Below are 17414 nucleotides of genomic sequence, written 5' to 3'. Positions count from 1 at the left end.
AGTCTCTGCTGAAGCTGCAGCAAGGGAGCAGAGGGGAGGGGCCAGCTCTGCTGTGGAGCAGACAGCCCTGCCCAGCCTAAAGAGCATGTTGGGATGCTGGGGGAGTCTGGTTTAAACTAAACCAGCGAGGGGTCTGGGACAGACATTGCATAAACCAGTTTGAGCCAAATCAGTTAAGTCTGATACTACATTCAACCAGGTTTATCTCAAACTAAGCCAAACTTCCCTTGCTGCAACTTGAGACCATTGCTCCTTGTTCTGTCATCTGCCAACACTAAGAACAATCTAACTCCATCCTCTTTGTAACCACTTTTCGAGTAGTTGAAGGCTGTTATTAAACCTCCCATCAGTCTTCTCTTTTCCAGACTAAATAAACCCAGTTCCCTCAACATTTCTTCCCCTGGCTCCTCAACCATTTTTGTTGCCGTCCGCTAGACACTCTCCAATTTTCTGCACCCTTTCTCTAGTAGAGGATCCAAAACAAGACACAGCACACCAGATGTGGCCTCCCCACAGTGCTGAATAGAGGGAAAGAATCACTTTGCTTGATCTGCTGGCAACGCTCTTACTAATACAACCCAGTATGCTGTCAGCCTTCTTTGCAACAAGGGCACACCTCTGGCTCAAATTCAGCTTATTGTTCACTGTAACCCACAGGTCCTTTTTTGCAGTTCTTCTGCTTAGCCAGTCATACCTCAGCCTGTACCAGCCCAGTAGATGATAGAAATCACCAGGGAGAGAAACATGGCACTATTTTCTGAGTTAGGCTAATATTATATGGTGATTCAACATCTAGACTTCATTCAGGTGTCCTTTCCTTCACATTAAGAAAATGTGAGTCAAGAAGCTTCACTTAAAATCATTTTATGATTACCAGCCACTGGTAATCAGTGTCACAGAAGCATTTCATTTTAGATGGTAATGTGGATCTCTCTCGGTGAAATTATTTTTGGACTGAGAAAGTTTAAGAGTAATTCTGATTGTGAAATTAAACTGATAGACCTCATCATTACTCCAAGTGTTACCAATAAGTGAACAATGGATTATACTCCATGAGCTAAGAATCTATTGACACTCATGATCTAAACAGTCACACAAAGCCTTGGATCTGAGCATCCTTGAACATTAAAAGAATTCAGATCTAGATCCAAATTTTGTAGCAATCTCATTAACTCTAAAAACTGGCTTAACCAAAGTTGTAACCACAGTGGTCCCCTTAAAAAACATCTCTCTTACAGAGGTCTGAAGAATAGGGCTGGGAAATATTTTCATCCATTTTTTTTGACACAAAATGCTGATATAAACTGATCAGAATATTTTTCAAAGTCATGCTGATTTCATGCAAACGGTTTATATCAGCAAAAATGGTGAAGCCCCCCCAAAAATTACATTTCATTGTGACATTTTCAGAATGGGATATTTTGGTTTTTCAAGTAGAAACATTTTATTCAGGACTTTAATTTACTGTGTGTGCAAGTAGACTAGGGTTATCTAAGTGGAATTTCAATTATGCGTTCATATGCCTGAAAATGAATAAAGTTGCCAACCTTATAGTACAAAAGACTTTAGGAACAGTTTAGATCCAGATCCAAATTCTGTGGCTCTGGACAATTTCCCTAGTTTGTAAATATTTTTCCCCCTTTGAGTAGAAACTAAACAAGTGCTCCTCTTTTGCTATCTTTTAAATGAGTTGCAACACTGAGGCCTTTCTCACTACTTCAGGTCATTGGAGGTCTCATGGTATTTTTCCCAAGAGCAGGAAGTCTGGCCAATCTCCAGCTTGAATAATTGATTTCTGCTTTTTAAATTCCCCCTGTTGTTTTAAATAAATACAATATTCTTGACTTCCTATTCCTTAGTTGTTTGTATCATTGGTTCACTGACAGCTTAAAAATGCCTGTGACATGCCACCAAACAATGGCTAAAAGTATGTTTATAACATGAATCTAGTTTATGATTTTGTACTATGATATAAAATCAGTACTAATATACAAAATAACCTTCTTACAAATAACACACTCATATATTAAGTATTATATAGTGCATTGTGAAAAATGTGAAGAATTTTCTGTTTCTAAACAAATGGGCTAGGGACAGACATTACACACAAACTGCTCTAAGTGCTCAGAAGCTGGTTTAAACCTGCAACAGAACAGATGTTCAGTGCACACAAACCAGTCTGAGAATTGCTGAAATGAGTCTGAGATAAATCTGGTTGAATGTAGTATCAGACTTAACTGATTTGGCTCAAACTGGTTTATGCAATGTCTGCACCAGACCCCTCGCTGGTTTAAGTTAAACCAGACTCCCCCAGCATCCTGGCATGCTCTCTGTGCAACGGCAGGACTGGTGCCTCCCCTCTGCTGCCTGGTTGGAGCTCAGCAGAGACTGCAAGAGTCTGCCTGGCTTCCCCCTGCTCCTCCCCATCCCCTCCCCGCTCCCTGCTAAGCAAGGATTTCCCCTGTCCTCTCTGCATTACACAAACACCTCTCCAAATTAGCTAGCACACCACATGCTGGCTACAGTCTGTGCCATGGCATATGGGACAAAGGCAGAATCAACAGGTAGATAGTAATGTCCCTCTGTTGTTTTCTTAATGGGGTGATAAACACTGAGTTAGGGGTGACAAACACTATGTTATCAATTCCTTGCTGGGCTGGTCAGAAAGTGGGGGAACCCCTCCCTAACCAGAGCATCCTGTCAGGGCCTGGCCATGCCCTCCTCAGCTCAACACTCTGGAAGGGAAGAGTGGGCTGCTCTAACACCCCCCAGCTTCCAGCCTGAGCCACTGCAGGCATGTGCCTGCATTTCTGGGATGTCTGTGGAGTTACAAACTGATTCAGCCTAGCCAGGTTAGACTAACCTGCAAAGATCGAATCAATTCAGGCTTAGGTTTTTTGAACATCTGTCCCTAGCCATGGAGGACAAACTTTTAAAAATACTATTTTTGATGGTAAGCATCTTGATATCAAAGAAGAGAATAATAATCTTAGATTACAGTTCTGAAGTATCATTTCAGACTTCAGCAAATCAGATTTCATAAAACCTGAGACTAAGTTTGGCTTACTGTTAGTCAGGGTAGTAGAACTATTCCTTAGCCAAAAGATTCATAGATTGTAAGGCCGGAAGGGACCTTGGAAGATCATTGGGTCCTGTCCCCCTGCACCAAGCAGAAAAGATACCTGGGGGGTCAGGTGACCCCCAGCAACGTGATGGTCTAGTCTCCTCTTGAAGATTTGCAGGGTAGGTGATTGCACCATCTCTGGAGGGAACTTATTCCACAGTCTGGATACCCTGACTGTGAAGAAGTTTTTTCCTAATGTTGAGCCTGAATCAACCTTCCAGGAGTTTCTGGCCATTGCTCCTAGTTTTCTCCTTGGGTGCCCTGGTGAACAGTTGCTCACCAAGCCCTTGACGTATTCCCCTCGTGTAGTGATAAGCTGCTACCAGGTCCCCGCTCAGCATTCTTTTCTTCAGGCTAAAGAGTCTCAGATCCCTCAGCCTTTTCTATTATGGCTTGCTTTGTAAGATTCTGATCATACGGATGGTTCTTCTTTGGACTCTCTCAATCTTGTCCATGTCCTTGTTAAAGTGTGGTACCAAGAACTGGATCCAGTACTCCAGTGGTGGTCTCACCAGTGCTGAGTACAGCAGAAGAATCACCTCCTTGTTTTTGCTGAAGATGCATCGATTGATGCATACCAGAGTATTATTTGCCCTACTGGCTACAGCATTGCAGTGCCAGCTCATATTCATACTGTGGTCTATTATGACCCCCAGGTCCCTTTCATTCATGGTGCCAGTCAGTTTCGTGTCACCAAGCCTGTAGGCATGTTGGGGGTTGCTTGTCCCGGGGTGGAGCACTTTACATTTCTCCACGTTGACCGTCATCAGATTCCAATCCACCCAACTTGCTAGCCTGTCTAGGTCTGCTGTCTAGGTAACCTATCTTCAAGCGTGACCACACTTCCCCATAACTGGGTGTTGTCTGTAAACTTGGCCAGTGAGCTCTTCACCTCCACATCCAAATCGTTAATAAAGATGTTGAAAAGTACTGGACCAAGCACCAACCCCTGCAGAACACCACTGCTTACTTCTTGCCACAGATCAATTCACTGACTCTCTGGGTCCCATCCTGCAGCCAGTTTCTCACTCACCTGACTGTCTTGGAGTTAAACCCACAACCCTCCAATTTTTTTGTGAGGACATTGTGGGATACTAGATCAAAGGCCTTTTGGAAGTCAAAGTATACAATGGCAACCTGCTCTTCTGTGTCCAGGTGGCGAGTTACCTGGTCATAGAAGGAGAGGTTGGTAAGGCAAGACCTGCCTGTGATGAAGCCATGCTGGCTATCATTCTGAATCCTACCTTCTGCAAGCTTATCATAGATAGACCCCTTGATTAACTTTTCTAGGATTTTCCCTAGGATAGAAGTTAAGCTGATTGGCCTGCAGTTACCTGGGTCCTCCCTCCTGCCCTTCTTGTCGATAGGCACAAAATCTAGTCCTCAGGGACTTCTCCAGAGCACCACAAGTTGTGGAAGAGTTTCACTAGGGGTTATGTAATGACTTTGGCTAGCTTCTTCAGCACTCTCAGATGGAGATCATCTGGTCCCACTGACTTGTATATGTCTAATTTTTTAAATTAGTCATACACCAATTCTATGGCAATGGTAAGAAGGCAATTATTCCTACTGTGCTCATCTTGTACTCTACCTGCTGTTGTTTTCCCCATCATCCAGTGAAAGACTGAGGCAAAGTAGTCATTCAGGAGTTCAAGCTTTCTCCCGGGTGCTGGTAACAAGCTCTCCTGAGTTGTTGAGCAATGGCTCCACACCCCATTCGTTTTCCTCCTGTTCCCTATGTACCTAAAGAAGGACTTCTTGTTGTCCTTCATTCCCATTGCTAATCTAAATTCAGTCACCACTTTAGCCTTTCTTATCTGTTCCCTAGTAAAACAAGATCAAGAGCCGATTTACTTTGAGTGGGTGATACCAAAGCCATGATACACCAACTTGGAATTCTTGCCATAAAGTGCTGCACTGTCCATGCAGGCTAAAATATATTTCAAAAGGGACTATGGAGACTGCAGGTTGCATATGGCACAGACTTCTGTGACTGGCCTCTTTGATATGCCCACCAATAAACAAAACCAGGTGCTAGAAGAAAAGAAGACTAAGCACTTTTCCCTCCAGCAATAAACATTTTGCAAGAGCCCTCTTCACCTCCCTCATCCCTGCCCTTTTTTTGGCACAGGATAGTCTCCAAGTTGCAAGGAGAACCAATCAAATATGGTAAGTATGATTTCAATAAATGTCTGTACATCTAAAACGGAATTACTATCACAAAAGGGTCTAGTAATTTGGTGAATTTAGCTCTAGTGAATAATTCTGTTCCACTTAAAAAACTGAACATTTTGTAATTCATAAAATAATAATAATGACTCTTAGGCTGATTCAGAATATGCTGCCAAACATGTAGCCACAAGTGGCCCCTTTGTTAAAGAGAGGGGGCCCATTTTAGCAGGGCCAGGTTTAACAGCTAACTTGATGTGTACATATCCAGCACTGTGTGGTATGAGCACAGAATAAGAGCTACTCTGTGCTTGAGTACCTTACGGAAACAGGATGTTCCCATTCACCACAGCCTGACTGAAGCACAGCATAGATTTCCTTTTTCCCATTTATTCATGGGCCTTTCATAGTTGTCCCTGGTGTAGTAACCAAGTGTCTTACGACTACCCTTCTATTACCAGTAGGAAAGTATTGTTATTTGATAGATGGGTAACCAAGGCATGAAGTTAAGCAACTTTCCCAAAGTCGCATATAAAAGTGGGTCAGAGTCAGAAACTGAATCCCTCTTTCTAATACATCAGTCTAGATCCTTAACCACAAGACTGTCTTTCCCATATTCCTTTTGACATAAGAAACTATTGTCTCTTAATCCTCTTGACTTCTTGTACTCTGCACAAACTAACACACAAACTGGCTCTTGATATCTCCTTCTCCCACCCCAATGGGACTGACTTCTCTTAGCTGACATGACTTAGAAATCTGAGACAAAGCATTATGGGAGAAAGCAAAACCAATGATATTTAGGGCAAACAAGAGTTTCCTCGAGTCCCAGCATTCTCCTCATTTTGACAAAGTGAAAACTAACACAGAGAGTCGCCATTAGGTTCCTTATATGTTAGACAGGCATGGGGATGTTAAAATGTACTGTTAGGCTTTTAATACAGTATTGTTACTTGCTTTATAGACTTAGGGTAAACCTCTTGAAAACATTACCAGCTACATTGCCAGAGAAGGATGCTCAAGATCCAGAGTGATATAGAAAACTGGCCCATTTTTCTCTTCACTATTTCTGCATGTTCTGAGAAACATTGGGTAAAATTAAAGCAGCCCCGAGGGGCTTAGCTTGTGCAACATTTAGGATTTACATGGTCAATGACTAGAGTTCTTGCTGACCTTGAAAGCATTACAGGGTCATCCTTTCACGTGGATGAACTGCTCTACATGGATAATAAAAGCTCTCTAATATATTAAACACAGTCTTGATCCTTGATCCTCTGATGTGGAGGTCTCTCTTACTGTATTTCATGGCAGAAACATATGCTATAGGATCTTGTTCCACACACCTGTTATTTGGTGGGTGGGAAGTACTCTTTACAATATCAGAGTCAATGAGCAACTGCTAGTGCTTGTCTCTCATCTCTAGCAGTCCTATGCAAGTTTTTTTAATCAGGAAGAAGGAATTAAGAATGATCATGTTCAACATGACACGGGACAAGCCAAAATGGGGCCTCTCCAGGCATCTGCAGTTACATCCAAGAGCACAGAAAGTGAAAGCTACAGTTACTGTTTTATGAGAAGAGGCAGCGTTAGGATCATGGGTTAATAAAGCTGTGCTATCATCAATCCCCACAGGAGTCCACACAGTTCATGTGACCTAACCACAGTTGGAGCTTGCTTAATTCTGGCAGATCATCCTAGAAAGCACAGAGCGTGTGTTACAGCTTTCACTGGCCCCAGGATCAAATCCCTATGCACACATTATAAGTGCTGTGTATTCAAACAGGCAATTGGCCTAACCCCACACACAGAGCAAGTTTCTGAATGTCCTTTGGGCAAAATGGTCTTCAGCTGTCTCGTGCAGCTTGATCACAGAAGAAAAAAATGTATGTTCAAGAAAAGGTCAGAGAAGAACCCCGATAGTCTAATGAATATAGGCGTGAAACAGGGAACCCTTCCCCTGTTACTAGAAAGTGATATGGCCTCTTTAAAAACAGGGCTTTCGTAGTAACCAGCAAAGCAGGACCCTGGGTGCAAGTCAGTTGACAGGGAGTCACCTGACTTGCAGGGCAGGGCTTAGGCAGTATAAGTGCCCAGAGCTGCAGAGGCAGGGAGCAGTCTGCCTTTGCAGGCTGCTGGAGAAGCAGCTATGCCATGAGGAGTACTTTGTCAGACAGACTGGTTTGGGGCTGTTTGCCTCAAAGGCTCTAAGCTACCAAGGATGCAGCCCTGTACTTAAAGCAGCAGAGCGCAGCGATTGGTTGTGTAACTAACTAAGGTTAATTACACAGCCCAAAGGAATAAGGACTTGTGTTAGCCAGTTGGCTAACTGGTTGCTTATTGGAGGTCCCATTAGCTAGTGCCTAAGGGGCATGTGACTGCCTTGAGCTCTTCCACTGGTCAGGCTCAGGGCACAGATAGATGACCGGGCGCAAGGCCGGAATCCAGAGACTGGCTTACCTTGAGGCAGAAGGCCCAGTGCTCAGAGCGGTGCTCAGTACTACAGGGCCAGGGGCCCAGACACAGAGGGACTGGGGAGGCTCAGTGCCCGGAGCAGGGCAGAGATGAGGCCAGGGGCCCAGACAGAGAGAGCACAGGGAGGCCCAGTGCCAGAGCAGGGGTGGAGACCCCGAAGAGCCTGGACTGGTAGGGCTATGACCCAGAAGCCTGGCCCAGTGTAGAGGGCCTGACCAGCAAGGGACCAGCTACAGCACAGGGGCAGAAGCTAGGAAAGCCAAAACCTCAACAAGGCAGTAAAGGCCTGAAGTGGCCTGGTGGTTTGGGGACAAGTGTCCCATTGGATGACCTGCTGCGTATTATCAGGGAGGCATGGTTGTGACTATGGGGGTGGCTGGAGGTCATGATTTAAGCCACTGAGGCCTTGGTGGGCAAAATACAGTCCATTGGCCAGATATATCCCACAGAGCGATTTTTGCCTGACCCGCAGCATGTCCCTCAGCCCCACCAGGTGGTGCTAGAGCACCTCCATCCTGTGTCAGCCTGCTTGCTCTGGCATGGCCACACAACAGCAGCAGCCCTCGGACCTCCCTGCACAGCATGGGGTGTAGTGGTGTGGAGCACAGAGGTGTGGGGGCAGTGGCAGTGGTGGGAGCCTGAGTGGGGGCACTGCATCCGAAGGTATGGGCTGGTCTCAATGGAGATCATGTGTGGCCCATCAGGGAGCTACATGCAAGGTTGAGGGCCAGCCTCCATGGAGACCAGCTCCTGGCCTTTGCCCTGGTGCCAGCACCAGATGCCATGCCCTTACCAGGACTCCCGCTGCTGCCACTGCCCCCACATCGCTTACCCTTTGTCAAGCTGGCAGGTCTGGGGGCTGCTGCTGCCACCACGTGGGCATCCTAGGGTGAGCTGCAGGCTATCACAGGACAGGGATGCCCCATCTCACCTCACCTGGCCCTGGTTCAGTCCTGGCTGCTGCAAGTGGTGGGGCATGCAGTCACTGCCAGGTCCGCCCGGCTTCCTCCCCCACCTGCAGGCTACCCACCGTCGGCTGGGGAAGGGGACAGGAGAGGGGAAGAAGGAGGGAGGTTAAGTTCCTCCCAAGCCTCCTCTGCGAGGCTCACAGATCTCCTCTCCCCTTCATGGGTGCTGCAGCCCCCCAGTGAGGCCTAGCAGCAGCTTGCAGCTCTGCCCCGGCCCTCCGCTGTCATCACCCCAAGATCCTGGCCCTGGACACAGCTCTGGGGAGCTTTGTGGGTAGGGTGCATGGGCAGGTTAGGAGCTGGTCCAGGCCCAGGGCCAGGATCGTAGGGCAGTGACAGCGTGGAGCCCGGGCAGGGTACAGCTGTGATCTGCTCCCTGCGTGCCCCTGCCCACAGAATCCACACCCATTGCAAGGGCATGCAGGCAGCAGATAGTGGCTCTGACCCAACCACAGCTCTGCACTGTCACTGCCCCATGACCCCAGCCTTGTCCGCCCATCCCAGTCCTGATCACTGCTGCCTGGGGCCCCATCCCGCATAGGGAGTTTTGGTGAGTTGTTGCAGGGGTGGTGCTGACCCGACCTGCAACAGGTCACCCAAACAGCTTTTGTAGTTGCTGGGCCCAAATTACTGCCCACCCCTTCCTTAAGGCAACCCATATCAGGTGAGTCAACCATGGGAGAAGAGAGCAAGCACCGCATTTATCAGTCTCTGAAAGCCGTCTCCCTTTCATAAAGCTTCCAACAAGACATGGCGGGCAGAAAAACAAGGTGAGTCCATAAGAAACAAGGCTGAGACACAGCTTAGCAGGGACAAGGCAGCCTGTAGGGGCATCACAATGGTCCTCAGGTGCCTAACCTGTTACAGGGTGCCTTTTTCTTTCTTTCTTTTTTTTTTTTTAATTACTTGAACTTAACTATTTGTTTCACTTAAGCACAGGAGCAAATGGGCCCAACTGGCTGTAACTTTCAGGTACAGCTGAGTTCAGAGGTGAGTGGTGAAAAGTGGATTGTTGCTTAAGATCCCCTCACCCTAAAGCTACCTGAGGGCTGTTTTGGACCCCAATACAGTCAGGAGGACACAAAGTACTGGCTCTAAATGTTATTGATTTGGCAGCCTAAATGCAAAGGCAACCGGTTTCTGGAGTCCATGCCACTGAAAGAAGTCTTCAGGATGTGGTTCAGACAGTTTTCAGTCCTGTTGTGCCATTAGGATATATGAATTTAGCTCTATTTATTTATCTCTCATATATGTCAACAAGCTTTTCTACAATGGAGAACCAACAGTACCGAACTTCATATGCTCAAGAGTCACAGTTTGCCAGAGTCTCCTTACCTTTGGGCAGTGATAAGGAATGTAAGAATCTCCTCTTCCCCAGACAAATGGCTTGTATCAAAGATCACGCTGAACTCATACTATGGAAACAGAAGGTGGCATTGAGCAAAGATATACTTCCCTTTTCCTATTTTAGAATGACATGTCTGCCAACCCACTACAGCTATGGGATCATATTCCTTTCTGCTGAATCTACCTGCAAATTAATATTCTTGAGGCCAAAAGGGTGCTCTAATTTTTGCACTGTGCAGCAGCCATGGGGTCCTGCGGCTTAAAGCAGGACTCCCCTTTTCAGCTGTGCTGAATGCTCCTCAGCCACAAGTGAGGATCAGGGCTGTAGTGGTTGGAAAGCTTTCTGCCTGTAAGATATTTCATCTCCCAGGAGCCACTTGACTGTGGCTGTTCCTAAATCCCCATCCCATCCTATCCTATCCTATCCTGTCCCATCCCGTGTCCCATCCCCCCCCCCCACACACACACACACCAAGTGGCCACTTTTAGTCTGGGAGAAAAATTATGAACATCTGCATTCATGGTTTCTCCTCACAGAGCAGGAACTCTCCCTGGAGAAAACAAACTTCTGTACATAGCCTTTGTAAAAATGGCTGCCTTTAAATCCTTGAATCTGCTTCCTACATTCAAATTGTGCCTGCTCAATTTTCCTGGCAAATGATACTTTTTTGTCATTTGCCCTACAGATTAAAAAAAGCTGCAGTGAAGCAATCCACCTCTTCTCCTGTCACCTGCATCAGCAATAAAACTAGACACAGAGCTTTGCCTGGAGTGCTTTTTCTTAGTGATGAAGGAGGTACCACTGGGTGAAATTCTTAGGACAGAACCCCTTTTTCCACCAAAAAATGCAGGTCGGAGTCAAACAAAATATTTTTCCAATTTCTGTTGAATTTGATGAACCATTTAATCATAAAAAAATGAGGAATTTTTTTTTAAAAGGCTTTCATTTTGACAAGATTTTAAACAAAATATTTCAAGTGTTCAAAATGACATCAAGGTTTTGATTTTTTCCCCCTTTGGTATTATTAAAAATGCTCTAAAATGTTATTAAAAACTCCAAAATTAAGCATTTTTAATTCAGCCCAAGATAACTGTTCTTCACCATTTTAGTTCATCCAAAAATTACAATAAATTTATGTAATATCATGAAATATATGTTAAATTCATACATATATTTCATTTTGCTTTTTCAGTTCAGCAAATGGGCTAACAAATTGTTTATTTATACAGAGACAAAGAGCACAGCTGGATTGCCACCTATCACTGTCAGAGATTTCATCTTCAGACTTAAATAAGCAAAATTAGATGTCATTGGGAGACAGTCCTTTGAAATGCCTCAATGTCATTTTTGTAGGCACTGAACTGATTATGGCTATATTTGAAAGTACTTCTCAGAACATAAGACAGAATTAAAAAAAAAAGTTGAGCAGTAAAAACAGACAGGATAGATAGAGGGCTCTTTTTTACCTTTCTGTCGGGGAAGCATTACATAACAAATTCTAGTCAACTTTCTTTAGCACTGTGAGCACGTTACAATGGGCACAGCACTGCCGCTAACTCTGTTTGGTGGGAAAGAGCAGCATCACCTCACCACAAATGGGAAAGGCAACCACAGCATCCCTGGGGGAGAGTTGTGAAAACTCAGCAGTGCCATAAAGTGCATTTACACTGCAGTTCTCCTCTACCTTTTCCCTTGACGCAGGGAGGTTCATAAGCTATTGTCAAGAAACCAAGTGTCAGCACTTTACCCTGGACTTCGATCTCATGAAAGGAAATCCCACGCTGCATTTGAGGAAGTCTGACTCCAACAACTCACAGGCAATACCCATCTCTTCCTGAAGAAAAAGAGGAGAAAAAAGGGTGAATGTATGGCATTGTAAAGTGAGACACAACAGTGGTGGTGGAGAGACAGCGAGTGACAGAGCACGCACGTGCAACCAGGAAGGAGCCTAGTGAAAAGATATGAATCATGGGGAGACAGGTAAGCCTTCTCCCACTTTTAGCAACACTGTCCCTACAATGTTAAAAGTCATGACAACTGGAAAGATACAGCACTGCACTCCATAACTTCATCTGTGAACAGAGGGTACAGATACATAAGAGCAAAAAATACTAAATATCTTACGAGGAACGACAAGGGGGAAGCTCCATACACAAAAATACATTAGAGTCAGCCAGATATTTAAATCCTCCGCCCCTCCTCAGTCATTCTCTTGAGTTATTTATTGGGTATATTTTTATTGCCTTCCTGGGGCTCTCAGGACCACTCCTGTGAAACGAGCTCTGCTCATTCATTCCCACTCCAAACATACTGCTTGCCAAAAAAGTTGTTTGGTAGCCTTTTGTTGTATTCCCAGCTACACTCTCAGGATCTGTTTTTGGCATGCTACTGAAAGCAACATTAAGCACACCCAACTTCTTTCTAACAGAACGCAGAAGCAATTTTTTTAACATGTGACTCATGACAAGTGGGAACAAGTAGCTTGTTTCACGGAAATGGTCTTGTAATGAATGTACACGTGGTATTGTAGCAAAATCCCCAGTTTTTCTTTTTTCTTTTAAAATGCATTTCCTCCCCTTCCCCAACCATTTCTGACTTTTTCTTTCCCTCTCTGCTTCCTGTAGATAAGTATATGTGAGCTAAAACATAGGATAAGCTTCAGCATTTTATTTTGGTAGCAAGTTGTATTTGTTTTGTTTTTTCTCCTTCTTTATATTGTATAATTATTATGTTTATATTGATTTTTACTGTTCTATATTACTGTTTTACTGGTACTATATGATTTAGGCCTATATATGTAAGTTAGCATACGTCAGGTCAAGTTTCCATTTTGTTTGTCAAGTCTCCATCATGTCCCCAGGCCCGGTTGTGTAACCCATGACTCACACCTACCCCTCCTATGTAACTTGGTTCCTGAATGAATAGGGATGAATGAGGGTGCTTGAGAGACAATGGCAGTAGGTTTAAAAATAGCTCCCTCTGAATGACCAAACTATCAACACCAATACCTGGACCAAAGACACAGCCCTTGGAACCACCCATCAGCATTCAAGAAACAAAAGATGAGGCAACCCACCGCTGTGGCAAGCTGTACATGCTCAGTAAGAACACCTGGAGCCTTCTGGGACAGGACTGACATTGCCTGGACAGGCCCTCCCCATAGGAGATCAGAGGCAGTCTGCCCCATAAAAAGGGGAAGTGAAGACTGACTCCTTGGGATGCCCTCTCCATCTGGACCAGCACCATGCCACACCACCGATCCACCCAGAGGCCCTGCTGGCAAGCCCCCTCTAGACAACGACCCCTTTCCAGCCTGGATAGGTAGCTATCACGCCCCACCCCCTCTTCAACCAAGGACTTGGACCCTGCTTCTCTTCCCCACTTGGACTCCAACCCTTCCACTGAGTCGTGTGTGTGTGTGTGTGTGTGTGTGTGTGCGTGTGTACACCAATAACTTCATGGGGCTGCGTAGTGTGTTGTCTGTTTAATAAACCTGTTATTTTGAAACCCTGAGTTGGGTTTTTGCCTGTTTCCCCTTGCCACCACTTATCTGCCCCCCCTCCACCAATATCTCAGCTGTCTACCTCAGTTTCCAAACCCAGTCTACCTTAAGCAACCCCAAGCCTCAGTTCTTCAGCCAGCTTCTCTCTCTAGTCCACCAGTTCTAATCTTAGTTCTGGCAACTTTCACTCCCTACACTTTAACTATTTCTCTCTCACCTTAACCTTCCCCCAAGTATTCCAGGTACCGCAAGCACACACATACATACCATGCCATCCAAGTTAGGAACTTACCTATGTGTAGGTAGGTTGTATGTGTGTGAACTGGTGTGCGCGTGTGTATATATCATTGTGTGCATGATATATGAATTAGTAATCTGTGTATGTGTACTGAGTGTGTGGGTATGGACAATTGATTTTTGTCTAACTTTTGGGGTGTATAGTGTATGTGCTTGAATTCGTGATAGGTATGCATGTGCCTAGGCTAGTTTGGATGTGTATGCACTTGAGTTGGTAGTGTGTGCATGTGTATGCATCCAATTGATTTGTGTGGTTGTATATGTACAATTGTGTCACACCCTCCTAACAGCACAATATTGAGATCCTGAGAGTTGGCCTGACCCCACAGGGCAACAGTATACACATAGCCACATATAACAAATCCCTTTAGTTATGAGACACAATCCTGGGTAAATTCACAGCTAATGAAAACATGATATACCATGAAACTCTACATAATCGTATAAACATAAATCTGCAAGGAGCCTCACAATGGCCAAATACTGATCTCAGTTAAGTCAATTGAAATTTGTTGCTGACTTCAACAGGATAAGGATCTGACCTTAAGTTAGCTGATTTTGCACTAGTTTTGTGTTTAGTCATTAACTGTCTACTTACACCTGTTCTCCCACATCACTTAAAAAGTGAGTAGTTTTAAGCATGTGGAAAGTCTCACTGATTATAATTATCAAAGATTAAGCATCTGTTTAAAGGGTTTGCAGAATCAGAAACTTGGATCTCAATTTAGGAAATCATCCCAACTCAGGAATACCAATCAATTCTACTGATCTGATAAGAAAAAGAAATGTCCAATTATCTTTTTGAGACGTCTTTTTGTCAGTGGAGTTTCTCGAGTATTACATCACTAAGCCTTACATCCGAACCTAATTCACTACGTTCAATTTTGGACTGACGTTTTTACTTGCCCTTCCTACTTTTATGACCATTACAAAAGGTTTTGTAGCATAATGGATAATGCACTGACCTTATGTTGCACAAAAGCAGCATGCTTAAATATTGTTCCAATTTCATCTGTTATATTTAATAATATCACCAACACAAATACAGCTCCTTTTGGTAAAGCATCCTCTACATTCATTTCATCCTTCCAAAGATTTGGGAGCTAGGAGGTTGTGTGTTTGGCCTGTGATTTTTTTAGTGATCAAGTAAATGCAGGAAGAAAACAAATGTATAATGAAAGGAAAGTTTCACAGATGTTTCAAGCTAAGGAAGTTCTAAGTATTTTGTCGAGCAAGCTTCCCTCTCTGTTCAACAATGCTTGCCTAAGAGTTCTCTTAATCTGCCAGCCCCTACTCAAAAAAAAGAAGATTTTTATTTACATAGCTGTCTGCTGGTGACAATGTACAGACAGACCTCAGAGACTCCTTTCCTCAAAAATTACTTCAGAGGCCTTATCATTTTAGGGACCGTAGAAACAAACAAGATAGCAGAGAGGACTCTATGATCTGATAATGCCAGAAATTCAGTTCCTCTTTGTCCCGACAGCTAGCTGCTGCCTATTTCATCCAGTCCCTTTATTTATTGACAAGAGGCACATCTAGATCCCAAATGTTTATAATGTCCTATTAAGAAAATGATGAAAATGTTGCACTGGCCATCTTTGCCTCTGTTTAAAACTATTTTGTATAAGTAACATACTGGATTTGAAGGACACCTCTACTTAATCTAATCAGGACAATATGGTATTTACATTATACCCAAAATAAAGTTACATTAATAGAATCTCTTACAGGCTGCAAAGTGAAACACTAAAAATGGATATATCCAAATTAAGGTTGTCTGTGCAGTGTTAATTTGGTCGTTGTTGTGCACTGCCTTCATGACACAGTTTTTAACTACATGACAACACACTCATTTTTCATAAAACCTTTGCCTCACTGTGTACAGGATAGACAATGGTAAGGAGCAAATGATCAATATTTTGGTTGTATGTGATCCCTGTGCCTTGATTACTGCTAACTATTCAAATATTGCTCTGATGGCATGTCTAACTATAATGTCTGAATGCTTTACAGTTTTGGGTGCCCATTTTATAGTGCCATTAATTCCTTGAATGGGTGGCAGGATTACTGGCTATGGTACAGTTAACAGCTTAATCATATCCTAACTGTAATGTCTATGGGGGGCTTAAGACACACACTTAATGACCACCTCTGAAAAGTCTGATTTGAGTTACTTGTTCAACATTATGTAAGAAATCTATAGCAGAGGCAAGGATAAAACCCAGTTCTTCAGGGCAGCATTCAATTACCATAACCATGATATGAACCCTTCTGTTCCAGTAGTCCCTTGCCTCGTTCAATATACAGCTTCTAGTTTTCACAGCAAGTGCTTCGGGAACCCTACAGACAGCTGTTTCTAACAGGCCTGATACATTCCCAGAGCAGGCCCATGAAATAGAGCTGCTCAGCATTTCTGAAAACCAAGTTACTTGTATTTCTTTGTCTAATTATTAAACTTGGTGGCAAAGGATTGAAAATGTTGGTCCTATGCACAATACATTTATTTTGTATGGCAGAATTAACTGCTAATGACTTATGAAATAACTCACTTTTTAAAATTTTGACTAGAATCGTGGTTAAAACTAGTTTAAAAAGCTTTTCATCAAGCAAATATTTCTCAAACATTCCAGAAAATTCTCTAGCTGTAATCATAAGAAATTGGAATAGTGTTCAACTCTTGCCACCACAAAGTAAAAGTAAATTATAACTGTAATGAGAAGAAATGTGTCTGAATTAAAACAAAATGAAAACAAAGAGGCATGAAGAAATCCACAGGAACTAAAAAAAGTAGCGGAAGACCATGACTTCTTTATAAGCTATATTTGTGTCTTTCATTTTGTCACTTTTCCTGAAAGTGACATATCTAACTCTTGTGAAGCCTACTGTTAGTCAAGTGACTGAGGTTCAGAAATACTTTCAAAACTACTACGCTGCAAAGGCCACCTTGACATCTGTAAAAGATCTGTTATGCCCCAACTTCAAGGAAGAACAAAGTAGGGCAGCCAAATGACATGCCTTCAATCTTTGCTGGAAAAAAGGAGTTTTGTACATGAAAACTGTACGTGTACATCTGACTGAAATTCAGGATAACACAGTCAAAATCACCCACTACATACTGCTGTATAAAGAGGAAAACCTTGTCAGCAACTAAAGCCAAAAGTAATTGGTCTTGACCAACTTCAGAGCAAGCATGCCGCAATTCCAGATGTGAGATGAGTGGCTGCTTATAATTAGGGACCTACCAAATTTGTGATTGCATTTTGTGGAAAATGAAAAAAGGGAAGGCTCCATGAAAAATAGTGAGTGTTGTGAAATTCAGATTGCTCACTGCAAAAAAACCCACATAACTTACTGAAAATAAAGTTAGTCTGTCTTCATGAGCCAACAATATTCATGGTGCTCCAGCCTGGCTGTGTATCCTGCTATAGGGGAAGAGAGAGGGGGACTGCCAGCAAGAAGGGCTGCTGGCAAGATGGCTTCCAACCCCACCCCTCACCACTGACTGGCTGAGAGGGCTGCTGGTTGTGTGGC

At 43.7% G+C, this 17414-nt stretch overlaps 1 protein-coding gene across 1 annotated transcript in view; it reads right to left on the bottom strand.

Moving 5' to 3' along the window:
- Nucleotides 1-17414, bottom strand: part of ITGA9 (integrin subunit alpha 9) — a 350292-nt gene that overhangs the window by 77096 nt on the left and 255782 nt on the right. The window contains exons 19-20 of the mRNA XM_019534746.1: nucleotides 11829-11915; nucleotides 10069-10148 (exon numbers count right to left, since the gene is read on the bottom strand). Coding sequence (XP_019390291.1) covers nucleotides 10069-10148; nucleotides 11829-11915 — 167 coding nt within the window. The remainder of the gene's footprint in view (nucleotides 1-10068; nucleotides 10149-11828; nucleotides 11916-17414) is intronic.

This window comes from Crocodylus porosus, unplaced genomic scaffold (assembly GCF_001723895.1).
Source record: "Crocodylus porosus isolate Cpor-Errol unplaced genomic scaffold, CroPor_comp1, whole genome shotgun sequence".
Taxonomy (NCBI): domain Eukaryota; kingdom Metazoa; phylum Chordata; order Crocodylia; family Crocodylidae; genus Crocodylus; species Crocodylus porosus.
The sequence above is the reverse complement of the archived record's forward strand: the minus strand, read 5'-3'. Positions and strand labels throughout refer to the sequence as shown.